The sequence below is a fragment of the Tauraco erythrolophus genome, chromosome 7, assembly GCF_009769465.1.
Source record: "Tauraco erythrolophus isolate bTauEry1 chromosome 7, bTauEry1.pri, whole genome shotgun sequence".
Lineage (NCBI taxonomy): Eukaryota > Metazoa > Chordata > Aves > Musophagiformes > Musophagidae > Tauraco > Tauraco erythrolophus.
The window spans coordinates 61,509,611-61,536,825 of record NC_141471.1 but is presented as its reverse complement, the minus strand read 5'-3'; the positions used below and the strand labels follow the sequence as shown (position 1 = coordinate 61,536,825).

General features: G+C 41.1%; 1 protein-coding gene across 6 annotated transcripts; it reads left to right on the top strand.

The window, feature by feature from the left end:
* The first annotated feature begins 1,136 nt into the window (after positions 1-1,136).
* HERPUD2 (HERPUD family member 2) lies at positions 1,137-23,687 on the top strand. Of its 6 annotated transcripts, XM_086615190.1 has the most exons (9): positions 1,137-1,353; positions 5,981-6,058; positions 9,375-9,488; positions 11,522-11,679; positions 19,559-19,645; positions 20,331-20,453; positions 20,787-21,110; positions 22,346-22,460; positions 22,796-23,687. In XM_086615190.1, the coding sequence occupies exons 1-9, from the start codon at positions 1,207-1,209 to the stop codon at positions 22,955-22,957; spliced, it is 1,308 nt and encodes a 435-aa protein (XP_086471316.1). In that variant the 5' UTR covers positions 1,137-1,206; the 3' UTR covers positions 22,958-23,687. The 6 variants fall into 6 exon arrangements, with proteins under 6 accessions (XP_086471316.1, XP_086471317.1, XP_086471318.1 ...); XM_086615191.1 differs by lacking the exon at positions 19,559-19,645; XM_086615194.1 differs by lacking the exons at positions 1,137-1,353; positions 19,559-19,645 and adding an exon at positions 2,085-2,186.
* Positions 23,688-27,215: the final 3,528 nt, after the last annotated feature.

Genomic DNA, 27,215 nt, shown 5'->3' with positions numbered 1-27,215 from the left:
AAATCCTTAGCAGAAGTATCACGACCTGAATTTTTTCCTTATTCATTGTCCCTTTAGCCACTAAACTCCAAGGTTATCCTTTAAAGGATTTTGTTTCCACAACGGAAAATCCTATAAGATAGATAATCAGAAGTTTTTCTGGGACTTCAGAAATTTGTGATCTCAGACAGGTTTCTTGTGCGACATAGGACGGATCTCTTCCTAGGCTTTCGCTCTGGTTATAACAGTATTTGCTGACCTCACATGGATATTTGGGATAAATACACTGAGGCGTTCCCACAAAACGGTGATGGAGGTGACACTCACATCAAGCGATAAAGATTTAATTCTGTTGCTATCAAGTATTTAACCTTTTCAGCCTTCAGACCGTCTTGTGAACCAACACCCTGACAGGACCAGCGGCCGGACACCCCACAACCCGCGCCACGGGCGCCCGGGGAGACTGAAGCCGCTCCGCTTCCCGCTTTTCCCCACACATCGCCCCGCTGCAGAGTGCCGTTTCACAACGCCCCAGCCCTGCCTCGCCAGCAGAGTTTTCCCCCTCCCCTTCTTCACCGGGAGCAGCTCTCCTCAGACTCCGCCCGCCCGCCTCACGTACCGACGGCCGCCATTGCGTCACCGCCCGCCCGGCGGCGGCGGCGCGCACCGCGCATGCGCCGTCCGCCCCGCCCGCCCGGAGGCGGAGCGCACCGCGCATGCGCCGCCCGCCCGGCCCGGCCAGCGGGCGCCCCCCAGCGGAGCGCGCCGCCGAGGGAGGCGGGCCGCCGCTGCCGCCGCGCTTCCGGTCTCCATTTTACGCGAACGACAGCGGGCTGGAGGTCGAGGCGGCGTGGCGGGTGGAGGGGCCCAGCCCGAGCGGGCTCGTTTTGGGTACCGGGCTGTTCTGTTTCCTTTCCTTCTCCGCGGGAGGGTGTCCGGCCGGCCCGTGGGGCGGGAGGCGGGGGGGTGAGGGCGCGTCCGCTGGCCCCGTCCCGGTGGTTACCGGAGGGAGGGCTGGGGGGGAGGGGGGTGTGTTTGTGACGTGCTAAGCCGCCCCTCTCTCCGCTTGTGGCGCGCAGACCTCGGCCGCCTCCGCCGTGCCCGCGGTGAGGGCGCCGACACGGCGATGGGCTCCCCCGGGAGGTTCGCCCCCGGCCGCTGAGCCCGCCCGCCTCGCCCCGAGGTTCCAGCGGCCTCGTCCCGCCGGGAAGAGCTCCTCCGAGCGGCATGGAGCAGAGCGTGGTGGATCACCCGGTGACCCTCATCATCAAGGCGCCCAACCAGAAATACACCGACCAGACCATTAACTGCTTTCTGGAGTGGACTGTGGGCAAGCTCAAATCCCACCTCTCCAACGTCTACCCCAGCAAGCCGGTGAGTTGTCAAACAGCCCTTTCTCCTCATCTCGCCGGTGGTACCTGGAAAGGAAATTGAACTTTGGAGGCTTTCCTGAGGTGCTCTGCAAAAATTCCAGAGTCTTGTTGCCAGAGAGTTGCCTGTGGAAAGGCGATGGCTGGCGCTCTGCTTTCGGAACAGCTGGAAATGAAAATAGTTGCTTCTTAGTTCAAGAAGGTAACAGAGTAGTGTTCTGAAAGGTGGTATCATTGAAGACTTATTAATACTCTATTTAACTTTTTTAGGAACTGGAATTAAGATATCTCAAGTTAATTTAAGACAGATTTTTGTGAACGTGAGAGTTCTGTCTGAAGTAATTACAGTACTTAAGTGATATCGCTGGATCTAATGAATTCACTGAGGTGTGGAGCATAGACGTTTATTCATAATATTATTCGAAACATGAAATTGAGCGACCTCCACAATTATTTGGTCGTCGTCTCCCCCCTCCCCCAGTAAAGCTGTTTTTTTTTGAGCTTGTGCTGAAAACTGCTCTCAGATGTTCTGCAAACTTGCATGACAGCTGTGACTGCATTTTAAAGCTAAATAGAAGAGCTTATCTCTTTTTATTCACTGAGGAAACTACGATTTATTTCTAAATTCTTTTGAGTTCTAAATGGGGCAGTTAAAAAGAAGCTGTGAAAAATCAAACAGATAATAACAGAAAGATAATTCTGTACCCGTTTAGAACGGTGGTCATACAGAACACTGTTTTTGAACATTTGTTCCAGAAAGTGTGACTTTGCCTCCACATTGCAGTAGCAGCATATGGGCCTAGACCTTGTTGTAGAAAACATCAAAGGTTGTAAATGGTTATTATTCACGTAGTTCAATAGAAGAGTTACTGATATTGTTGGATTCTTTTTTTGGGGAGGGGAGAAAGACTTCGAAATAGTGGCTTTGTGTCAGAAAGGGGCTTTCTGCCTTTTGGAGAAAGCAGAAGAAAAGAAGACAACAACTTTAAGCTGTGTTTCTGGCACAGTGAGATCTGTTCAGCGGAATTCCAGAGTTTGTGGGTTTAGTTACTGCTGTGAGTAACTCTGTGTGCTGTAAAAGAAACAAATGCACGACTTCAGCTGATTGCTGCTTCCTCCTCTTCACTGGAACCTGCTGTGACGTGTTTGTGTTTAAACACTCGTTTTCTGACTCATCCTATCATCTTGCTAAATAAGAAGAATCCTTAATGAGCAGGAGGCTTTTACGTTGCACTGTAGGTTTTAACCAGTAGTGTAACATTAAATTTCAGTTTCCTGGAACATCTTTCTTCTGTTGAAAATTGATTCCTCAGTATGCATCTACTTATTAAATGACTAGTTCAGAAGCCTCAAAATTGTTCTGGGTTAAAGAATGAGGAGTTTCTTTAGTGAAAATTATGCCAGTAATTCTAATTTAATTTGGATTTACTGTACCTCGAATTAAACTAGTAACTGAACACAACTTTTATTTCATACAACCTTTCAAATGAATGCCATGGGAGGAGAGAAAGGTGTTTAGGAGGATGTCTCCTATGTGTAGTTAAAATTTAAAAGTGTATTTTTGGCTTGATAGCTTTTGACATCGAGTGTTACAGCTTTTTTAAAATTTGTTTAAATCTTATGCTTTTAGGAGCTTTTTTCTCCTTTTTTTTTTTTTAAACCAGATCAGTGTCAAAAGCTTTTTGATCAAATTTTGACATTCTCTGAATGTGATAGGTCCTGGAAATAACTTCTGTTAGAATGCTTTTTATTTATAATAATGCTATTTATTCTGTTAGAATGCTGTTTATTTTTATGTGCAGGAGTGCATCAGAACACAGATGCTGCAGTGTTCTTGAAGTTAAGGGTGTAAAATAGAAATCAGTTACTACCACTGCTATACATAGCATTTTAAGTTTCCACACGTGACTTCTGCCTCATTGTCCTATATGCATCTGTGAATCAGTCGGTAAACTGATAACTGTAAATGTTGTCATTAAATTTACGATTTATTAATACTATATCTATAGAAAATGAGATTACTATAATAAGCTAACAAGAAGTTAGGCCTTGAGACAGTGGTGTTTGTGATTTTTTTTTTTTTTTTTTCCGGGTTAATTTGTGTAAACAAGTTAGCTAAATAGGTGCAAATTCCAAGTAGAGGCAGATTCCAATTAGTTTAGTTGTTGTTATTGTGTCGTATCTATACTAAGGTTCACATTTGTCAATATTTTTTTTTCCCTGACCAATTTTCCATAGCTAGAGTACTGCAGTTACAGTGTCCCTACATGAAATTTTTATTTAAGAAAACTTGGAAAATCAACCTGTATGTGTGAGTCTGGCAGATCTTGCATTCAGTGCCTTAACTGCTGCATTGATTATACCCATAAACATTAATTAAAAACTGCTGTTTCTCATTTCCTGTGGTACCTATCATCTAGCATATATTTTACCCACAGTTCTAACCAGATGTGGTTGTTTAGATTTTTATTTCCTATGGAAGAGCGGGAGAGAGGCTATGGAAGAGTGACCAAAACAATGGAAGTTTTGTAGCTGAAACAGGATAGCTCAGAGATTCTCTGTGTTTCTAAAGGAAGTTGCTGCATTAACTTAGGTTTGGTGGTTTTGGTAATGTGCTGGATGTAGCTAACTGGGTCTAGGAATGACAGAAGGAGTCTTGCTTGAAAAATAGAATTAAAAAAACAATAGCTGATGAATTTTGAAATTTCAAATACATACCTTTTGCATTGTGATCTGAAAACTGTCTTCCACCTCATTCTAAACGTTAAGTTCTAGAATAATTTTATCTGATATGTGCTTGCTTCTGAAAATGGGGCCACTCTGTTTATATATATATTTTTGAATTCTTTTTCCATCACAGTTCAGTGTTTGGGCTAGCAGTGAGCATGCTGTTCCTTGAAGCAGGAGGTGTGGTACTGAACCTCCTCTGGCAGAGGATGAGTTGAATGCCTTTCCATTTACTTTGGCATATATGTGAATTACTGTGTTTTCACACTTAAATCCCCTACATTTCAGAATTCCAGGCTGGCTTTCACCCTGAGAATTGTAAGCGATAATCCTACAGTGCACAGTTGGGTATTTAAGTTATGTAGAGAGGAGTGTGGGGTTTAAAACCTCATCTTCCCTCATTAATGTCTCCAGCTTAATGTGATTAACAGCACTCAACATTTTGTTTTGTGGTTTTGTAGGGAGCTGAAGAGCAGTACTGGAGGCTGTGTAGTAGTCTGCTTTGAGAGGTCTTCTGTAATCCTTGTGCACGCTGCAGATTCCAGTTTTTCTAAGGCCTTTCCCAAATACAAAATGCAAGCAAGTTTTTGTAAGTTTGGATTCTGTTAGCAGCCTGTTCCTGCTTGAAAGGAGCAACCACAATGGTAGAGTTCAAAAGAACTCAGTCTCTCGTGAGAGAGACAGGCATTTTTTTAATGTTTTAAATGTGAACAAAATAGTACAGCATTGATGTTGAATTCATTGCAGTATTTTATCCATTGGAGCTGCAAATAACTAGTTCCCTGTGTTGTAAGACTTAGAAAAATAGCGTATTATGTCGTTAATTAAAATACAGAAAAATGCAGAAGAATATAGAAAATTACTCTTCAATAGAAATGATAAGCAGTTCTGTACTATATGTGGCAGGTTGTGCACCGTTTTTTAAAGATAAGTATTTAATAATGAATTAAATTAGCTAGTATGAATTTGGGGGAAAAAGTTAAAGCAAGAGTTTCATAGATTTAATGTGTACGTTTTGTAATTATTTGCTTAGAGTATGTATAATTTTTTCTAGTGTTATGACTAGATTTTTTCAGAGGGGAAAAAAAAAGTGAGGCAATTTTTCTATGTTCTGCTTTAGTGTACTGGACGTCTTATTGCAGATAGGTACCCTAAATAGGGTAGAGCCCCAAATTAAGAATGATTTTTGAAAAGAAATGGTTATCTTTTCCATGTAGAATAGTTAAAAAGTTATTAACTTATAAATAGTATATAATTTGTTTAAAAAAATAATTTGTTTGCATTACTAAGATATTTTAAACTGTGGAAGTGTAAGAACTGGCAAAAAAGCTTACCAAAACTTGAAGGCTACCTTGAAAAATAAAAATCCTGTTGCTGCTTCATGCTTTTTAATGCTTGCTTCCTTGTTTCCTCTTGTGATATTTTTTTTTATGGGGGGTGAGGATGGGGGCAGGGACTAATTACAGAAATTCTGTCAAAAAATACTGAAATTTGTGCCCGTCTTCTGTGTATTTTAATTATGATTCCATCATTCTACTAACTTTTTTTTTTAGTTTGCCCCAGCTACTTTTCCATCTACTTTTTCAGCAAGTGCCTGGGAGCAGGGTAAAGAGGAAATTACCTTCAAAATAAAGGAATTTTTGAATATATTGGATAGTTTTCTTGAGCAGCATTTGCCAGTTAAGTGTTGTTAATTGTTATGGCACTCTTGCTGAGTGTGCAAGAGCAGAATTCCTTTTTTTATGGAATTAATTTGTGAGTTGGACTTGTGAAGCTTCTGACTTGTTTTTAAGGCTGTTGGTGGTTGGAGTTATAAGGGGTTGTCTCATCTGCAAATGTTATCTCCAGCTGTGTATCTGTACAGCAGGAAAAAGCTAAATTCCTTTCTTTGTCCCATCTCCTAGTCTACAAAGGATCAGAGACTGGTGTATTCTGGCAGACTGCTTCCTGATCACCTGCAGCTGAAAGATGTTCTCAGAAAAGTAAGCTTTATGTTGACACCATATGATATTTGATCAAAACCCCTTTTTTGGGAAATAGGAATTTAGATTTGTGTTGTTCAGCTTCAAATTTTCATTGTTGTGCTGAGAGATGTAACCATATGATGCTGATGTGTTCAGGAAAATGTATTTTCAAATATCCCTTGTGTGTAGGAGTGTGATGCTTGCAGATGGAGGCGTATTTCTGGTTGGTGGGAGAGCAAGTAGGCTGTGTAAGTCCCAAACTAGTGATATGTAGTGTGGAGTAACTTCTTTGGAGAGTTCCCACTAGGATCTAAACAGAATCACTTAACAAATTTGTCTTGATTTAGGACATCATTTCATTTCTTGTACATACTTAAATCCAAGAACTTATATTAAAAATAGCACTTGTATAAGCAAATTAAGGGTACTATATTTTTTTATACGCAAAACCAGAACTCTCAATTCCTGAATGATTTTTCTGGGAAAGCTATTTGTTGTCCTGGTTTTGTTTGTCAGCTATCAGCTGTTCCTGATGATGTTTGACAGTTCTTGCAGTGGGTTTTTTGTTTGGGGGTTTTGTGTGTGGTTTTGTTTTTTTTAATTCTATTGGTTCATCTTGGAAAAAATAATTTTACTAATCTAGCTTTGGATTCACCAGTCAACATTTAAATGCAATCCAAATCCTGAATACACGTGATATCTGATGTAGGAAATCTTGAAAAACAGGCACTTGGTTTTGAAATTGGTTCAAATAGTTGAAATCAATGCTACCAAATAATAGAGACTTCATTAAGTTAGTAAAGTTCTTAAAAATGTATGGAATAAAGTGATATTAGGGCAGATTATCAAGAACCTTGTTTCAATTTTGATGGTAACAGAAAACACAATGCATTATGTTGAGTAGTCTTTAAACTCCTTGTGAAACAGATCAGGATGCATCAATAGCTATAGCTGGAAAATACTTTAGGTCGTTATACAATTTGTAATCCTATGAAATAGGTAAGCTTTGTAATACAGTACCTGGGTGTTGGTAATGGTGCTTTTTTTTAAAGCATTAAGGTAAAAGTCAATGTACAGAGAGCAAGAGTGGGTTACGTTTTAATATTTAGTGTGGAAGAAAGTCTCTAAAGGAGAAAAATGCTTCAGTGAAAGTAGGCAACTGTGTGTTAAGTGTGAAGAAACTGGTGCAGAGGAACGTTGAGCAGAATAGTACTGTTACTTTATAATCTGTGTTCTGAAATAGATTTTATTAAATTAGATTTAACTGCTTACTGAAAAATGACTGAAATTTATGGTGTATAGGCTTACTAGAAAACTGGAGCTGGACTATTGCCAACCAGTTTATATCTTGCACCACTTAAAAGTTGGTGAAAATTCTTATATAACTTACCTCAAAGCTTAGTTTTGTTCATTAAGGAAAAAATGAATTCTGAATCTCTTAAATTCACTCGACCTGTACAGCAGACTAATTTTAGGAAACACAATTTCAAACTTTGCTTATGTACCAGAGGAGAAACTTTCCCAAACTAATGTCTTCCTTCCCTGTACAAGGGCTATATTTGACTTTAAAGGTGTTTTAGTAGCTATAGGCCTTGGGTTTACTGAAAGAAATTTAGTGAATTTAGAAACACACTCATCAGTCTTAAGGACAAAGTTAAAAATGTGTGTTTGGAGACGAGGAGGTTTTTGTGCTCAAGCTTATGAAAGCTTTTGGAAAAAAAAGTATGATTACTCAAGTTCAATCTCATTCTCTGCTGTATTCTTCCTACTTGATTAGCTCTAAATTCCTGATGTTATGTAAGGATTTACTCAGTTTCTCAAATTAGCTGTGTGATACTTGCTCTTTGATACTGAGCAGTGTCATTTCACTGATACAAAATACCTTGAGGCTATAAGCTGTGGCACTCTTCGAGCATAGTGGTGTTCAACATGTGATGTGTAAGTAGAAATGTATTACAATAAACTGTCGTCTTGAATAAAGCTTACAAGTGATAGTAGCTCTAGCTTCCTTTGCCTCTCGGAGTGGCACAAGTTCTGGTCTAGAAAGAAGGTAACTAGTTAGGTGAAAGGCTTTTGGTGTGGTCAGAATGCTGGTCACCTGCCTTCAGTGCTCTCTGATGGCTGCTTGCTGTCACTGATGAGTAAGAAATTGCACTTAAGGTAATAATGAGGCTGCTGGGGGCCAGGAACTGGTACCTGCAGGAGTTTAAATGTGGATAGGGATAGGCTGTGCTCGCCGTGATGCACAGTGGCGTATCAAAGCCATTAACCAGTTTTCTTTATTCCTGAAGATTAAAACTTAAAAATGAGTGAGCATGTGTGTAAATGTTTTTCTTAATCTTTTTTTTTTTTTTAAAAAAAAAAAACAACCTCCAAGCCTGGCATTTCTAAATGTCATCTCATAAAAACTGCAGCTTGACTGCACCACACCGATTTCAGAAGAAGACAGAATTTTTTTTATATTGTTGTTTAAAAATTGGTTACTAAAGAAGCTGTAGTGTGCAGTTTAAATACAGTCGTAGGTGTTCGTGTTGCTATGGCCATCTAAGCTTCAGGCACGCTGTTACAATGGGATGTTTTCATCTGGTACAGTGGAATAGCTTCAGCTTGAAGTTGTTAGGACTTCAGAGTTGGGGAGGGGAGCGTGTTTGTGAAGAATTGGTGTAGGCTGATTACTTGCACACTGACGTGGCTCTAAGTGGTGCCACTGGTTTGTTTCATCACTTTCTAATGTTTAGGAATACTCAAGTCCCATCTAGCGCTTCAGGTAGGGTTCCCTGAGGGTGGAATATCTGCAGGGGCTCTTCACTTGGGCGTCTGCAGATGAGGCTGGAGCAAAGCTAAGACTGGAGCGAGGTGGAGGCAATAGCTGGTACGTTTTTCTTACCTTGCTCTGTTCGTGGAACTCCAGTGCCTACATTTTTCACTTACCCTGATGTCTTTATTGAATAAAACTCTTCATTAACTCTCAGTGTAAATTCAGAGAAACGGAGCTCTGTGAAGGGTTTGACATTTTTCCAAAACAAAAAGTAAAGCTGACGATTTTCTTCCGCAAGTTTCTCCGTGTGGTCCTCCATTGGTTCTGCTGTACTGCAGTTCCAGGGAAAGCTGGGGGTAGGTGAATGTTCAGTGTTATTGTGCTGCTAAGAAAACGTTAGTTGTGAAACAGTAGACTTGTGCTAGGCTCAAGCTTTGCTTTATGATCTCTCCATGTTGTATAATGTTTCTTTACTGAATGCAAATGCAACATTGAAAGTGGATTTTTAAAGATGTTTTTTGTTTGTAAATTTCTCAAATATTGTTGCTTTAGCTCTTCAATTTCTTTAATTTTTAGCAAGATGAGTATCATATGGTTCATCTGGTATGTACTTCCCGGACACCCCCAAGTTCTCCAAAACCCAGCACCAGTAGAGAAGGTCACGGAGCTTCAACCTCCAGCAGTAGCTCTGTGAGTTTTTTTTCATGCATAGGACATGAATTTCTTCTACACTGAGGAAGCTTTCCAGGAATTTGTCTTTTAATTTTTAAAATTTGACTGTGAAATAGTGTGGTGAAAGTAGAGCATGCCATATGAATTTGTACAATTAGACTTGATTATTTAAGGGTGTTACTTTATTTAAACAAAGATGACCTTTGTTCAAATTGTAACACAACTATGTATATTAGATTATAAAGCACTACTTTTTCTAAGCTGTTCTTTATTTTTAACACTTTATCAAAAAGTGCATTTTCCTTTCTCTCTGTATCCTTGGCAGAAATTGAACAGTCTACTCAGATTTATTTTTTTAAAAAAACCTTCTGATTTGTTTTGTGAAAATTTTTTCTGCTGAAAAGAGACCAGTCAGATTAGTGCCCTTGTTGTAAGATGAACAGGTGGAGCTTGGTCAGCATTCGTTCTGCTTGACAGGAATTGGCCAGTACTTAGTAGCTTCAAAGTAGTCGTGGTGTCTGTAAGACTGAGAATTAGAAAGTGTTCTTAATGTTTTATTAGTTAAGCTGTTCCCAGAACACTTTTGTTTAGGGTGTTTCGAGTCTTCCTCTCTTCACACCCTCCCAAAATGATGATATTCTTTGGCTGTACTCTGTTTCAACAGAAGGGCAGTTAGTGCTTCTGTTAATGACTTGGTCCTCATCACTGTAATTCTCTTGGCTTTTTCCAGAGCTGGCAGTATCACTAAGTGACTCTTTAAGGTTAGTCAGAATAGAACGTGTACAATAGCATTGTAGGTACTTCTCATCTGTGATGTGTTGATTGATGGGCAGTACCCTTCCAGTAATAAGGTGTCTGTCTTCGTTCCTCTGTCTGTAGGGTGCTGTTTCTGAATGCTGTGTGATGGTCAGAAACACGAGCAGTTTAAGCAGTAGGAGAGAGTGGACGGTGGTTACATCATCTGTTCACAGCCTGTTTTTATTTCTGTTTGCAAGCAGGATGCAGGGGGCCTCCTTTGTGATTGTTTTCGTGCTAACTAGATCCGTTGTAAATGTCGTGTTTAAATGATTACACCAATGACAACTTAAAGCAGTCAGTCTGCACAGCGTTAAGTTCATAATACTTTGAAGGAAACAACCTAAACCAAAAGCTTGAATGGCCTTTGTTCTTCCATTTGTTTTTCCTTTTAATTCCCCCCCCCACTGTCTAGTGGTAAATTTTTCTTGTTTTCCTTTGTAGGGCAAATGTGATATGGATGTCTTAAGTAATTGCAGCTCCTCACTTCCTGAGTTGTCAAAGTTGAAGAGGATTTTCTACTGAGTAAACATTACAGTAATGCTTAGCAACAGGATTTGGGGATTTATTAAAACTAAAATAATGCATCTCGATGCTCAAATTGCAGTCTTGTTACGGTGACAGATAATCTAGGAAAGCCAGGTGTTGTCCTCCTTCCAGGGTTAAGTATTGATCTTAGAAAGCACTGAAGGTCTGGCCACACTAGTTTTAAGTGTGTTTCTGGGAGCCTAAGTAGTTCCTGGCTACTTTCCTGTCCCCACCCCTGGCAGTGGGCACAGCGGTTTGGGTTGGGCAGCTGGCACATTGAAGAGGAGGATGAGCAGAAGGGGAAGCTGAAGACCAGAGTAGAGGAACAGTATTTTAGCCACTGCAGGCACTGTTGTCTCCGAATATAAAGTCTTATCCTGAGGTGGTAGTTACTTTTGTTAACTAAGGGTAGCCATTAGAATTTTTGTTGCTACTAAATATTCTTTGGCTTAAACTTTAGTTTGTTTCAGCTTTTTGAAACTTTGATTCTCAGTGTTGGGTCTTTCTGAAAACTTCACTTTGTTTATATGTGCACCTGAGTGCAAATTTGAATTTCTGTTTTTACTAAAGACTTTGCAGAACCATTAAAACCGTGGAAGACTTGCCTGGTGCTTGTATTTTCAATAATACTTGTGACAAAACGTGAAAGAAGGTAGTTTTTTAAGACACCGTGGTAAATCTTGTAACTGGCAAAAAGATCTCCAACCTCAATTTTATTTATTTTTAAGAATTTGAACCGTTCTGGATCAACTGCTGCCTCACCTGCAAACCAAGAAGCTTCATCTACATCTTTGAACGTTAGTGCAGATGGAGTGAGGCATCGTAATCTCCCACAAGCACAAAGCAATCCCATACCAAGCCATCAGTTCCCTTATTTAATGCAAGGGTAAGTGAAACTGAAGCAATCCTCAGCTCTTCGATAGTCTTCAGAGTACTTTAAATGTTCAGTTACAGTTATGGTTTTTTCAGTCTTCAAAATTGTTTGGCTAGTTCATGTTGAAGCACAGATCACACTTAGAAACATTTTTAATATGAACATCAATGTTTTTAGCCAGGAATCTGTCAGTGTTCTTGGTGCTCCCCTTCAGGCTGTTTTTTATTTTTTTTCATGCTTTCTGCCCTCAACTTTCTGTTGATAAATGCAGCTGTAATATTTATCTAGTGAATCTAATTAGTAATGTAACTGATAAAATTATTGCTTCTGGTTGCTTTTTCTAGACCTTGATTGTAATCATCAACACTAGATTCTGAATCAGAATATGATGGTTCTTACTTTTTGACATATAAGAGATGGAATCATAGAGTAGTTTTTGTTGGAAGGGACCTCAAAGATCATCTAGTTGCAACCCCCCTGCCATGGGCAGGGACACTTTCCACTAGGTCAGGTTGCTCAAAGCCCCATCCAACCTGGCCTTGAACACTTCCAGGGATGGGACATCCACAGTGTCTCTGGGCAGTCTGTTCCAGTGCCTCACCACCCTCTGAGTCAAGAATGTCTTCCTTAGGTCTAATAAAAATCTACCCTCTTTCACTTGAAAGTCCTTGCCCCTTGTCCTATCACTACATATCTTGTAAAACGTCCCTCTCCAGCTTTCCTGTAGGCCCCCTTCAGGTACTGGAAGGCTGCTAGAAGGTCTCCCCGGAGCCTTCTCTTCTCCAGGCTGAACAGCCCCAACTCTCTCAGCCTGTCTCCATAGCAGAGGTGCTCCAGCCCTCAGATCATCTTCATGGCCTCCTCTGGACCTGCTCCAACAGCTCCATGTCCTTCTTGTGTTGGGGACCCCAGAGCTGAACACAGCACTGCAGGGGGGTCTCAGGAGAGCAGAGTAGAGGGACAGAGTCACCTCCGTTGACCTACTGCCCACGCTGCTTTGGATGCAGCCTGGGACACGGTTGGATTTCTGGGCTGCCAGCACACATTTCTGGCTCATGTTGAGCTTCTCATCCACCAGCACTCCCAAGTCCTTCTCCTCAGGGCTGCTCTCAATCCATTCTCTGCCCAGCCTGTACTTATGCTTGGGATTGCACTGACCCATGTGCAGGTCCTTGCACTTGGCCTTGTTGAACTTCATGAGGTTCTCACAGGCCCACCTCTCCAGCCTGTCAAGGTCCCTCTGGATGGCATCCCTTCCCTCCAGCCTGTCCACAACACCACACAGCTTGGTGTCATCAGCAAACTTGCTAAGGGTGCACTCGATCCCACTGTCCATGTTGCCAGTATGGATGTTAAACCAGCGCTGGACCTAATACCAACCCCTGAGGAGCACCACTCGTCACCAGCCTCCACTTGGTTATTGACTTGTTGACTGCAACTCTTTGAGTGTGACTATCCAGCCAATGCCTTATCTACTGAGGGGCCATCTGTCAAATCCACGTCTCCCCAATTTAGAGACAAGGATGTCGTGCAGGGCAGTGTCAAATGCTTTGCACAAGTCCAGGTAGACAATGTCAGTTACTCTTCCTGTATCCACCAAGGCTGTAACGCCATCCTAGAAGGCCACCAAATTAGTCAGGCAGGATTTGCCCTTAGTGAAGCCATGTTGGCTGTCACCAGTCACCTCCTTATTTTCCATGTGCCCTTAGCATAGTCGCCAGGAGGTTCTGCTCCATGATCGTGCCAGGCACAGAGGTGAGACTGACTGGCCTGTAGTTCCCTGAGTCTGCCTTTTTTCCCTTTTTGAAAATGGGGGCTATGTTTCCTCTTTTCTGGTTGGTGGGAACTTCATCGAACTGTCACAACTTCTCAAATATGATGGATAATGGTTTAGCAACTTCATCCGCCAGTTCCCTCAGAACTCGCAGATGCACCTCATCAGGTCCCATGGACTTGTGAACCTTCAGGTTCCTTAGATGGTCTTGAAGCTGATCTTCTCCTACAGTGGGTGGTTCTTCATTCTTCCAGTTCCTGCCTTTGCCTTCTGTGACTTGGACTGTGCAGCTGCAGCTCTTGCCAGTGAAGACTGAGGCAAAGAAGTCATTGAGAACCTCAGCCTTCTCTATATCCTGGGTAGCCAGGTTGCTGTTTCTTTCCAGAGACAGCCCGTGTTTTTCCTAGTTCTCCCTCTTATCACTGACGTACCTATAGAAGCTGTTCTGTTGCCCTCGATGTCCCTGGCCAGATTTAACTCTATCAGGGCTTTGGCTTTCCTAACCTGATCTCTGGTTGCTCGGACAATTTCTCTGTGTTCTTCCCAGGCTGCCTGTCCTTGCTTCTACCCTCTGTAGGCCTTCTTTTTGTGTCTGAGTTGGTCCTGGAGTTCCTTGTTCATCCATGCAGGCCTCCTAGTTTTTCTGCCTGACTTCCTCTTTGTTGGGATGCACCGCTCCTGAGCTTGGAGGAGGTGATCCTTGAATATTAACCAGCTTGCTTGGGCCCCTCTTCCCTCCAGGGCTTTCTCCCATGGTACTCTACTAAGCAGATTCTTGAAGAGGCTGAATTCTTCTCTCCTGAAATCCAGGGTAGCGAGCTTGCTTTGCACTCTCCTTGCCTCCCTAAGGATCTTGAACTCCACCATTTCATGGTCACTCCAGCCAAGGCTGCCCTTGATCTTCACATTCCCCATCAGCCCCTCCTTGTTGGTGAGAACAAGGATCAGCATAGTGCCTCTCCTTGTTGGTTCCTCTATCACTTGGAGAAGGAAGTTATCAATGCATTCCAGGAACCTCCTGGATTGCTTATGCCCTGCTGTGTTGTCCCTCCAAAAGATACCAGGGTGGGTCAAGTCTCCCATGAGGACCAGGGCTTGTGAATATGAGGTTGCTCATGTCTCTCTGTAGAGGGCCTCATCTGTTCAGTCTTCCTGGTCAGGTGGCCTGAACCAGACCCACACTATAATGTCACCTGTCCCTGCCTTCCCTTTAATCCTGACCCATAAGCTCTTGGCCAGCTCCTCATCCGTTGCCAGGTGGAGCTCCATGCATTCCAGCTGGTCATTGACATAGAGAGCAATGCCTTCTCCCCTCCCCTGCCTATCCTTCCTAAAGAGCCTGTATCCTTTCATTCCAACACTCCCATCACAGGATTCATCCCACCGTGTCTCCGTGATGCCAATAAGATCACAGTCCTGCAGGTGTGCACACAGCTCCAACTCTTGTGTTTATTCCCATGCTGGGTGTGTTTGCAGGGAGGCAGTGTAGCACTAGATGTAACTCCTCACTTCTCTGTGTTGGATTCAACTGTAGAAATGAGATGCAGGTGGTTTTCGGGCATGTAAGTGCTTGTGTATCTGCATTTTTCATACATAATAACAGGTCTGATATACAAATGTACACTGGTTACTTTTCATTGGTAGGTAACTTTGAAGATTCTGACTTTTTTTTTGCACTTAAGAAGCGGCTTTAGGAGTTCTTCACCCATGTGACCTTTGCAGCTTCCTAAACTTTTTAAAAATTTTCTTTCAAGGGGAAGACTAGTGCATTCTGAGATGATAGCTGCCATTTCCTCAGGGAATGCTTTAAAGGTTTCTTTCTCACAAGGCATTCTCCCAGTACTGTATAGATTCTAGAGACTTTCTTTGGAAAATGTTGAAACAAAAAAACCTCTGAACCTGCTAACAGTAAATTGTTTCTGTCACTGGAAGGAAAACAGATGTCAAGAACTGCTGAAAATTTATTTAGTTTCCGTTCAGTTTAGCTGCTGTCTTGTTAGAGTTAACCTAGACTTTACTAGTCTTACTAATTTTCATCCTGAATTCCTTCAAGTCCTTTTTGCTGTTTATCTGAAATGTACTGTCTACTGGGAGGAAATGGCCTTTGCACTGGGTGGAGCTCTTGCCTTGTTCTGACCTCATGCATCTCTGCAGAAGTGGTTATACTTGTAGGTGACACTAGGTTGACTGTCAAGACTGTTTTTTGATGTAGTGTAAATTACTTCCTGTTTTTTTTTGTGTATTGCGTAATTTATTGTTCAAATTATTGATCTGTAAGAAGTTTTAAGGTTTTTCTAGTTCACTTTTCATGTAAGCATACCCTGAGAGTGAGTGTTTTGTCAGTATGCATGGTGAACTGAATAGCCTCTGGACTTGAAAAACGCAACAGAACCGTTGATCTGTCTCTTACCTGAAATAATTAAATAAAAATGCAGTGGGAAGCATCAGTTTGAAAGTCATTACTGTGTTTGAAAAAAAAAAAAAAAATTTCAATAAATAAAAATATTATATAATACAGTCTATGCCTGTATTAGCAAGTAATGTGGATTGAGAGGAGTGGATCTGTAGACTGAAAGACGTGCTGAGAACCTGACATGAACACTGCACATGTTTCAGGGTTTTGTCTTCTTTGAACTATGTCTAGGTTGGTCACCTGGAATAGGTGCCTGTTTCTGGCCAAGGAGCCTTAGCAGTGCACTTAAATCACACATCTTTCAGTTTGCTGTAATCTGAAGGGAATCCAGGTGGTGATCCAGGTGCATTCTGGGGTGAAAACAAAACTGTCGTAAGAGGAAGTGGCTGGAGATTTGCTTCAAAAGTGCGGTCCTGACCTGAAAAGAAATGCCCAAATAAATGAACCCTAAATAACCTTGGGCCTTTTTTGTACAAGTAATTTAATGGAACACTGTAGATCTTTGCTGCAGACTGCTGGGCACTGGCTGTGCTCTGCTCCGAATGGTCTGTGCCAGTGCCTGCTGTAGTTTGCTGTTGTCCTAAAAACCCTTTTTTAGTGCTTTCAGTCATGTTCTTGGATGCATCTGTTTTGCTTCAGTGTGCAGCTACTTCTATTCCAGCAGCAAGAAATGCCTTCTGGTTTTTAGCTGCTCTCTTAAACATTATTTGGGACAAAGAAATCTGGCTTTAATGTGATTTGTGCACAGACTGAGACTTGTTAGGAACAATGAAGATTTTGTAGCTGAGATTTGCTTTGCCTTGTGGATGTTTCTTACTGTTTCATGACCAAAAATTTACTCCAGCCACACAATAACTGTAGGCTCTATTGATGGGGAAAGGTGTCCAGATGTTTGAAAATGTATGTGAGGGTCAGTTTTCTTGAGCATTTTGCAACATTTTTATTAGTAAAGTAATTTGTACAGATAAATAACATGAATGTTTGGTTATTAAATAATGGTTTTGATGTGTTTTTAGTTCCTGGCACAAAGCTTCCATGTGTGACTTCAGGGCCCCTAGGTGCAAACAGAACAGATGGGCTCAGCCCTGAAATGGCTTGCATTACAGATTGGAGAGTCCTTGGAAGCAGTAAACAGACAAGAAACATGGAGGCAGGGAGATTATTTGTCAAGTGTGGGCAGCCCATCTAATTAAATGTTTTCATATTGTGCACATGGTAATGTTTGAAAGCCAACAACAAAATGACAGACTGACAGCACACAGGATGTCCTAGGACGTAAATACCTTGCTTCATCGGTAGCCTTTGCTTGCTGTGTGTTTTGCAGGAGCACTTCCCTCTCAGAATAGGTCCTGTTTGATCTCTCTTCAGTATCAGGAAAATGTGAGCTGCATTTTGGTAAAAGCAGCACTCTCCACAGCATGACGTTATCTTACTACATTTATTAACTTGAGCAGCTTGGGGGCTGTGTGTTAGCTGCTGTACAAACCTGTGCTGAAAAGGCAGACTAAAATGTAGTACCCTCTATAAAGAGGAGATAAATAATACCAACTTTAATTTAAATATGCAACAACTTGGGGATAAGAGACAGAGGCTGGAATTTTTGAAAGCATCAACTTCTTCGGCAGGGCCAAGACTAGAAGATTTGATCTCAGCCAGATAAATAGTGGAGGATCATAGAATCACAGAATGGTTTGGGTTGGAAGGGACCTGAAAGATCATCTAGTTCCAACCCCCCTGCCATGGGCAGGGACACCCTCCACTACATCAGGTTGCTCAAAGCCTCATCCAGCCTGGCTTGGATATCAAAATATCATTTCAACTTGAAACCCCAGGCTCCTGAGAGACTAACACGAAATGAGATGTCTTTATGGGTCAAGGTCATTAAACAGAGGCAGTTATTGTCAGTCATGCAGGTGACAGATTGAGCTTGTAAGTCTGAATAAAAAGTTTTATTTTTCCATTAGTGGTGGGTAGCGTCTTCGTGATGACACTACTAACTAGTCTGATCTTACGCTCAAACTGAATTCCACTTAAGCTCATTTTAGGTGTCTTCCATGGACCAAAGGAAGTAATTCTGAGCTTTCTAGGCATTTAAGGAGTAGCATGCCTATTTATTTTCAGAATATTCTGAAGCTGCCTTTACTATTTCAAGCTTAAAAACTGTTTTCTGACTTGTCTAACTGTTCTTCTATTGTCTGCTCTGCTTTATTCTCCAATCTTGGAAGCCTGTGCCTGTCCGATTTATTTCTCTGCTCTTGTGCTATTGCTGCTGTTCTTTTGAAATACTGTGCTTCCTCTCTTTCTCCTCCTTTGGGAAAAAGATGAGGAGAAAGCTTGTGCTACTTTCTTTTTCCTTCTAACAGCAAGCTGGCTTGCTTTGCCAAGAAGAGCCTGTTCTGTTAGAGAGGTTCTTCTCCCTGAAATATATTACCCTGTGTTTAGAGTTTTTTCCTGAATTTCAAAAGCTAACTTAATAGCCTCTAATAGCTGTGTGATTGGCATCATCTGCCTCAGTCTGATTTTTAATGAACAAATAAAACACTGCTAAGCTAGTAGGCATTCTAAGGTAGAAGCCAGTTCTTGAATATTGATGTCTACTTATTAATCGAGTCAGATCTGGAGAAGTGAAGTCTTGTTTCTCAGAACGTCCCATCTCCTTGAAAAGCTGTTTGGAAAAAAGGAGAAAGACAAAAACTCACCAAAATATTTTAATGGGAAAGGAAAGAACATGACATAACTGAAACCTTGTGTGGTTTATCTTGGTTGACTGATTCCCTAATCTACTATTAAACTCTTAAGACCTCAAGAAAGCAACTTTTGAAAGAGTTTGGAAGAAAGCAGAGGTTCGAAACCTGTAATGTTTCTAAAAGACACATCTGTGAGGGAGAGCTGTTAGCCTGAGGCCTCTCAACTTTTGTTGAGCTCTACTTAGCAACTTGAAAGCTAAATAAATACCATGTGGTGTTCTACCTGCTTGAAATTGAGACATTGCTCCATGATTTGCCACATTGTAGTACCTAACACCTCCCTGTAGAATATTTGAATCATCTTTATGTTTTGAGGGTCAGCGTGTTGTGAATTTTGGAGGAGTATTATTTCTCCACGTGTTTGCCTGTTCAGGGGCTAGGAAAACTCATTCTTAAAGCTTGCAGCCATAAAGATAAAAGCATGATTGATGTTTTTGAGTAGCAGCATGACAACTTTGCTGTTCCAGCATGTTAATTATGCATAAATAAGTAGCATCGGCAGGGCTGCCAGTTCACCCTTGCAATTTTTGAGAGAAACGTAGAGTATTGCCTATGATTATCTCAGTTTGTGTGTAGTATCAGGAAAGTAACTTTTGCTTTCCTTTCTCCTCCCCCTCCTCATTGTCAAAACAGGTTGTAGCAAAACACAAACACGAACAGTTTTAGCAGAGGTTGTGAAGTTGCATGGCAGACTCTTCTCCAGAATTAGAGTGAAATACTTATTCATGTGTGAGATGGAAGAAAGATTTTAATGTCTCCCTCCTATCTTTCTGGGCATATCTTGTATATCTGAGTGCCTGGTAAACTAATGAAATCTCTTCGTAATATCTTTGCAGGGAGTGCCTTGCTTAGGGAACAGGTGTAGTCTGCAGTACAATTACAGCAATCTCAGCTTTTGCTACCTGCAGTCTGAATAAACTTTTCTTCATGCTTTATGCTCTCATGCTGTCCTGAAAGATGTCCTGGTTTACTGCAGTTCACTACATCAGAATCTTTGGGGAAACTGTTGGAAATCTTGCCAAAACATGCTATGTGCTCTAGGAGGTAAGAGAGGCTAAGAAGTTTAAAAGCAGATAAAGCCAAACCTAAAACTTACGTATAGGAGCTTTATATTTCCTGCATGTGAACCAGAGTTGAAAGCCCAGAGGGACGAGAATTGCTTGTGCTCAAAATATTGAGGGAGGGGGGGAAAAGTAAATAATTTAGTGTTCTTACTTCAGAAGCTGTACCTGAAAGATTAGTTTGGTGTCTTTGCTCATGTTCGTTTCTTCATGTCTCTGATCACAGTAGTGTTTCAGGTATTGCTTCTAAAAGAAAGTTACAGGAGCTAGTAAGTTTTCCCTTCGCAGCTGCTGCAGCGCCTTTAAGGGTGGCCTTGGAACTTAGAAGGAATCGTATGGAAGAATTTCTGCAGTCACACACAGTTTTGAAAAATTTTCAATATGGTTTTGTCTCAGAGATGGAGCTAGTGACAGATATCCAAGTACAAAAACATAACTCCTCTTTCCATAGAAATAACTTTGCTTATTAATATCTTATATGAAAATATTGTGCTTTTTGGAATGGGTGGGATAATCTCGCTATGTGTTTCAGTGTTACTTCAGTGCATTATTATTGTAGGGGGACAAACGAGGGGAAGAATGCTACTTTAATTGTTTTTTTTAATATTAGTGCGTTATATAAATGTGGCGATTTAGGTCTGAATATTTTTCTTTAAATCATTTTATAGCAATATAGGCAACCAATTTCCAGGCCAAGGTGTTCCTGCTGGATTTTCTATGTATCCTGCATTCAGTCCCTTACAGATGATCTGGTGGCAACATATGTATGCACGTCAGTACTACATGCAATAGTAAGTCTGTGTTATCTTGGGTCATTCTGAGTTACACTAATGAAAGAAAGGTATTAAAAACTTCAATGTCATTTGCAGGATCAAAGTGTCTGTGTTTATTTTGGCTGGCAGTGCTGTTTTGACACTTAAGTTTTGTCCAGCAAATTATAAAATCCAGTTTTGAATTGGAATAAAATTAATGTATTCACTAAAGATTTAAGGGAAAATGCAGTTTGTTTGACATCTATTGTATCTGCAACTTTGCTGTTGTTAGTGTAGAAAAGAAGACAAGAATAGGCTTAGAAATTTTGGTGTGTGTTTTCTGACAAACTAGTTTTGTGTTTAAATTTTTAGCCAAGCCGCTGTTTCAGCTCAGGTGACTTCCAGCACTGAGCCAGCGAGACCTGCAGTTGCCCAGGCTGTAAATTCAGAACATGCTCCTGCAAATGAGCCCGCAGCAGCACCAAACGTAGCCGTCCAGGAGAACAGGCCTGTGAACCCAAATGTTCAGATGAATGCACAGGGTGGCCCAGTAGTGAACGAGGAGGACTTCAACCGGGACTGGCTGGACTGGATGTACACCTTCTCTAGAGCAGCAATTCTTCTGAGCATTGTATACTTCTATTCTTCCTTCAGTCGATTTGTCATGGTAATGGGAGCCATGCTGCTGGTTTATTTGTGAGTACAACGGTTGAGTACAGCTGCAGATCTGGTATGTGGAGTATGGTGCTAGTGTATAATCCGTTTAAACTGTGAAAAATTATCCAAATAGAAAAGTTTAGGCACTGTTCCTTTACAGTGTGTGTGTGTGGTGAATAATAATAATAAAAAAAATAAATTTCAAACAAGCAGAGAAAGTGATATGAAAAAGGAAATAATTCTCTAAACGTTTCTACAGTAAGTTGGATACCACTTATACCTGAAACACAGTGCTTTTAAATGTTGGTGATATTAACAGATCAGTATTGTAGAAATGTAGAATTTTGGGATGAAAGTTTAGAAAGTGGAGGTGAGGGAGAGGAAGTTCATATAGGTCAAGCATATGCTTGCATAAACTTAAAGCGTTTACTGCTGGGATATGAAAGGAAAATTGCAGAGATAAGCTTGTTTCTGTTTCAGAAATAACCTGTGGGATTTGTGCAGTAAATTGTGTTAGGCAGAGTTAAGGTAGTGCTGGTGTAACAGTGGGGACTAGATCTGAGAGAACTGCAGGGACTTAAACTTTTTTTTTTACAATGCATCATAAAGACCTAAGTGCTCTCTTTATTTTATTAAGAACTATTAGTAATGTTGTCATCACTTCCCTTTATATATGAAAATACCTTAGTGATGCAAATAGAAGTGAAAAAGAGCAGTAATGCTTCATGTTTTGGACTGATGTCATTCATTGAGCTTCCTTACACTGCAGTCTCAGTCCTCACAAGGACTGTTCTGTTTCTCATGCAGATATGACAGTTGAAATTAGAATATAGACACATGAAAATGTAGGAGCAGCTTATTCAATTTACAAGGGTAATGCGGTTTGAGCCTTAGCTGAAGGTTAAATTCTTTTTTCCACAAAAAAAAAATCAACTTTAAACTATGAAAATTAAGCCTGCTTTTGAAAATTAGTACAACTTAAATACTTAAAAATGGGGAGGAGGCCCCTAAAAAGTACCATGATTAGGTGATTAAATATATAGAATAAATTACTCACTTTCTGGAACAGAGGGCTGTGAACAGCACTTCTGAAACTCAAAGAACAGCTCTTACCAAGACCCTTTTTAACCCAGCCATCAAAGAGGAGCCGTTCGATCTAGAAGTATATTGTTTGAAAGTACCTGAAGAATTTACTTCAGTAACTAGCTGCAGCAGAAAAGTCTTTCTGTTCCTTTCAAAAGAGAGATTTTCAACCGTTTCCTTTTCTTACATAGACATCAAGCTGGATGGTTCCCCTTTAGGCAAGAGGGAGGCCAACAGCAGGCAGCCAATAACGTGGAAGTGAACCGTGGTGGGCAACATGCAAATAATCCTGACCTTGAGGAGATGGTGAGTAAGAGCAGATGTGTCTTTTGAGACTCCTGTTACATCGTAAAGTATGCTGTAATGCCTGGACAGTAAGTCAACTGCTATGAAATGTAGTTGGTTTAACCAGAAAGCTTTAAGCGTTGTCCTCAGTGTTGTGCCAGCGGCCTAAATTGTGTATTTTTCCAGCCTGACAGTTACTGATTGTCTCTGCTTCAGTCACTGACTTTCTTCGTGCTAGTTGCTCTTCAGGAGGTTCTTCTCAGAGAAGCTACTTAAATGTAGGAAGCTACTGCTGGTTACCTCCGTCAGAGCTCTGAAAAGAAGCAGTTGAATTCCTTCCATTTCTGTTTTTAAAGGAACGACTCATGGATGATGGGATCGATGAAGACAGCGGAGAAGATGCAGGTGAAGATGCCAATACAGAACAGCAGCCTGGATTCATGGCTTCTGCTTGGTCCTTCATCACAACCTTCTTCACATCACTCATCCCTGAAGGGCCTCCGCAGGTTGGCAATTGAAGTGGAAAAGGAACTGTGTCAGGCAGCCTCAGTAGCCATACGTAGATGTGGAGCAGATCCTAGAGAGTGTTTTAAATACAGTGCAATTCCTGAAAATTTATAACGTTATCTTTTTGATCATGGTGTACAAAAATGTGTATTTTTTTTCTTTTTGCTTTCTCATGCATTGACTATTTTAAGCACAAGTGGACTACTAAATGCTTTCTTTAAGATTCTTCTTTTTCTGAAGAATAAAATGTAAAGATATTGGTCTTCCATGTTTTATTTTCATTTCAAATGTGTATTATACTGAGGCAAAAAGCTTGTACTTCATCTGCACCATTACCTCTTTAAAGAGCTGTTAAACACACGAATGTTGACAGATCTTTCCAAATGCTGTCTAGTCGTCTGAATAACTTTAATGCATCTTGTGTTGGTTTTATGCAGGGTGTGAATTACCACTTGGGATTTGGAGTTTCCATCATTCCGGAAAGAAAGCTGTAAACACAAAGATGACTTGGTAATGGCATGTCGTCTTCATGCCGCGAAATACTAAGCCTCTTCTCATAGGTTTGGAAAGCTAAAAGCTTTTTCTTGAGGCTGTGCTGAAGTTCATTAAAGGTGGAGGTGTTTGACAGCTCTTCAAAGATAATTGACAGTGATGGGATAAACCTTAAATGTTTGATACATACAGTACTTTTTAAGAAAAACATAGCTGTACTGGGGAGAAACATGTACATGAGGTTTTTTTTAATAAAAACTGTTACGGTAACTCTTTTGGATGTTTATATGCATATTTGAATGCAACCAACTAAGCAGTGCATCATTAAGGATGAGGGTGTGATTGATTTCAGAGTGGAATAAAGTTATCACGTTGGCATTACCAGTACTGACTAAAGTGGTTTGTAGCAGTGCGTGCCCAGTTCCGGGTGTGATCTCCGTGGCAGGATGTCTGTGTTCTTGATCTAATTAAAACTGAGGAAAGGAAAATTGTACATGAGCTATATATAGCACAGTGTGTTTTTTGGTTGCTTTCTTTAGATTTTCATCGTAGTTAAGGAGTTTCATTTGTTTTTGTTTCGAATTCTGAAGTGACGATGAGTTACCTAACTTAAAAATGGCTGCAAAGATTCTTTTCTACTACAACCAAAAGAAAACTTACCTGTTTTTCTAATTTCCAAGTGCAGGGCAAAGCTCTTCAATAGGTCTGAACAAGTGAGAAATAAGGGTGAGTTTTTTGCTTGCTCACATCGAACTGCTGAAGCTATGCAGTGAAGTTTTAAAGCCTAAAAAGTTTTCTTTGGGTTTATACTCTGAAACATTTGTCAGGATTTCCAGGACTTCTTGAGTTATCTCTCAGTTGGAAAGAATAAATCTGAATAATTCTAATTTAAACAGCTTAAATAGAATGTTTTTTGAGTTACAAAATCATTCTCATTTACCAATCTGTCAAGAGGAGAAATAGGAATGTCTTACAAACATCCATTATTTTAATTGCTCTGTAGGCAGCAATGATGAATAAATCATGTTGAATTAGGATGTTTTACTCCCGTGTTACTATGGAGAGCTGCTCTCAATTTAGGTTCTTTACTACATAAGCATAAAATGTGTAGATCTTGTCCAGGAAATCTTACTCTTTTAATTTGGTGGATGGATCTAGCTTGACTAACACTGAAGAACTACTATAAAAACTTACATTTTTAAAGGAGTGGCACAGAGTGGCAAGCTTGGATGTGGTAAGACCGATATCTGGAGTGCATTGAAGAGGTTTTGTCTGTTTGACTTGTGTGTTCTCCCTCCAACTTTTCCCAAAAGTTGATTTATTTTTCTTTTTTTTCCCCCTGGAGTTAGTGTGTCTGTAACCTGTGATGTTATGACCTACTGATGTCCAGCTAGTAACAGATTTTAGTTGCTTCTTGCTGCCATTGGTTTAGGTTTCTTTTGGTTTTGACACTTTTTTTTTTTGAGTTTTAATCAGGTCGTAGAGCTGGAGCAATGAGTTGAAGAAGCCAGACTTCCACGAGAACATCTTAAGGTCATTGAAACTCCAGCTTCCAGAAGCTTACCAAGATCTAAGCAAGGAAAAGTAAAAAGATGGTTACTGAGGAAAATAAGTGAGAAATAAGAATGAGAGATATGCAGTGTTACGAAAAAGTAGTGAGAGAGTTGGAGGCAGAGGAAAGCCAATGGGAGGAGCAGAAATAAGAGAAGGTGTGATCATGAGTAAGTCTGAAGCAAGCATCAAAGAGCAGATGGAGATGAGATAGGTGCATTTCAATTTCAGAAACGGAAAGAGCTTGATGAATATTAGGTCACATTTTTGATTTATTGGGTTTCTGAGCAATTCAGCTATAGAACTGAACAGCATGAAATACGTAACAGGTGATGATGGAATAGAAATGAAACCCTTATGAAAACAGTTGCCTCTTCTCTGTGTTTTTGTAGGAACTGTTCTATAGCATCAAACAAAACATAGTTTTGTAGTACGTGGCCGCAGGGAGAGCTAGATGCTGAACTGCAGCAAATCTCTCCAGCATGAGATGGATCAAAAGGCACGAGGAAAGCAGCACAGGATGTGCCCCGGTGTTAATGGTACTGTAACGTAGATGTGCATCACCCGCTTTTACAACTTCAAATACAGGAAAAGGGATTGAAACTCATTCTTTCCTTAGGGGTGGAAACTCATTCTTTCCTTCTCCTTACAGGAAATGACAGATACTCCACATTGAGAGGAAGTCTGTGTATCTAATATCTAATAGCAAGTCTAGGCCAGCATGTGCAACAGCTTCAAACCGTGTTAAGGCAGAGACAGTCACACCAGAAACAGACCAGATGGAAACATACTCCATCCATAACAGTATCATAGAATCATAGAATGGTTTGGGTTGGAAGGGACCTCAAAGATCATCTAGTTCCAACCCCCCTGCATGGGCAGGGAAACCCTCCACTACACCAGGTTGCCCAAAGCCTCATGCAACCTGGCCTTGAACACTTCCAGGGATGGGGCAGCCACAGCTTCTCTGGGCAACCTGTTCCAGTGCCTCACCACCCTCAGAGTGAAAAATGTCTTCCTTGTATCTAATCTAAATCTCCCCGCTTTCAGTTTAAAGCCATTGCCCCTTGTCCTATCACTACAGGCCCTTGTAAAAAGTCCCTCTCCAGCTTTCCTGTAGGCCCTTTAAGTACTCGCTGTGAAGAGGAAGATGAGAGCAGCAGGACTGATGGAACAGGTGTATAGAAAGAGTAACACGCAGCTGCTCTTCTGCATGGTTTCTCTATTTTTTAGAGTAAGCACAATATTCTTTGCAACTGATCTCTGTCCGTATATGCATCTGCATTGAGCTCTTGACACGATTTACATTGTGTTTAGCAATGGGACTGTTGGTTTAACAAACAGGTATAACAAACTCAAACTGGAGAATTCTGATTGACAGGCTGGGAGAGTTGGGGCCGTTCAGCCTGAAGAAGAGAAGGCTCCGGGATGATCTTCTAGCAGCCTTCCAGTACTTAAAGGGGGCTACAGGAAAGCTGGAGAGGGGCTTTTTACAAGGGTGTGTAGTGATAGGACAAGGGGCAATGGCTTTAAACTGAAAGAGGGCAGATTTAGATTGGATCTAAGGAAGAAATTTTTCACTCTGAGGGTGGTGAGGCACTGGAACAGGTTGCCCAGAGAAGTTGTAGATGCCCCATCCCTGGAAGTGTTCAAGGCCAGGCTGGATGAGGCTTTGGGCAACCTGGTGTAGTGGAGGGTGTCCCTGCCCATGGCAGGGGGGTTGGAACTAGCTGATCTTTGAAGTCCTTTCCAACCCAAACCATTCTGTGATTCTATGATTCTATTCTCTTGCAGCTGTCTGTGCAAGGTCTTGCTTTTGAAGGAAGCTGGGGTGACTACTGTGAACGCTTAGAAGCTTAGACTTACTCACAAGACGATCTACCCAGTAGCACCAGTTGGAGAGGAGAGAAGCACATACTGGACCTGAAGGAGCTATCCATAGAAAGGCTAGGGCTCGCTAACGTTCTTTATTCTCTTGGAATTTACTGAGGCAAGCAGAGTGTCCAGTCGGAGAATGCCCAAGCTACAGAAACAGTTATTTCCACTTCTTTACCAAGGCATTAATTTGTGCTTCTTTTAGTGTGTTTATTTAAACAACATGAAGAAATGTTGCTGTTCAACAATAAATACTCATCCTTTCCTCCCCCCCAGTGTGTATCTGTGACACTGATGTGATTTCGCTGCTTGGAATTCTCAGAGCCTGGGATTGCAAAGCCGAGTATGTGT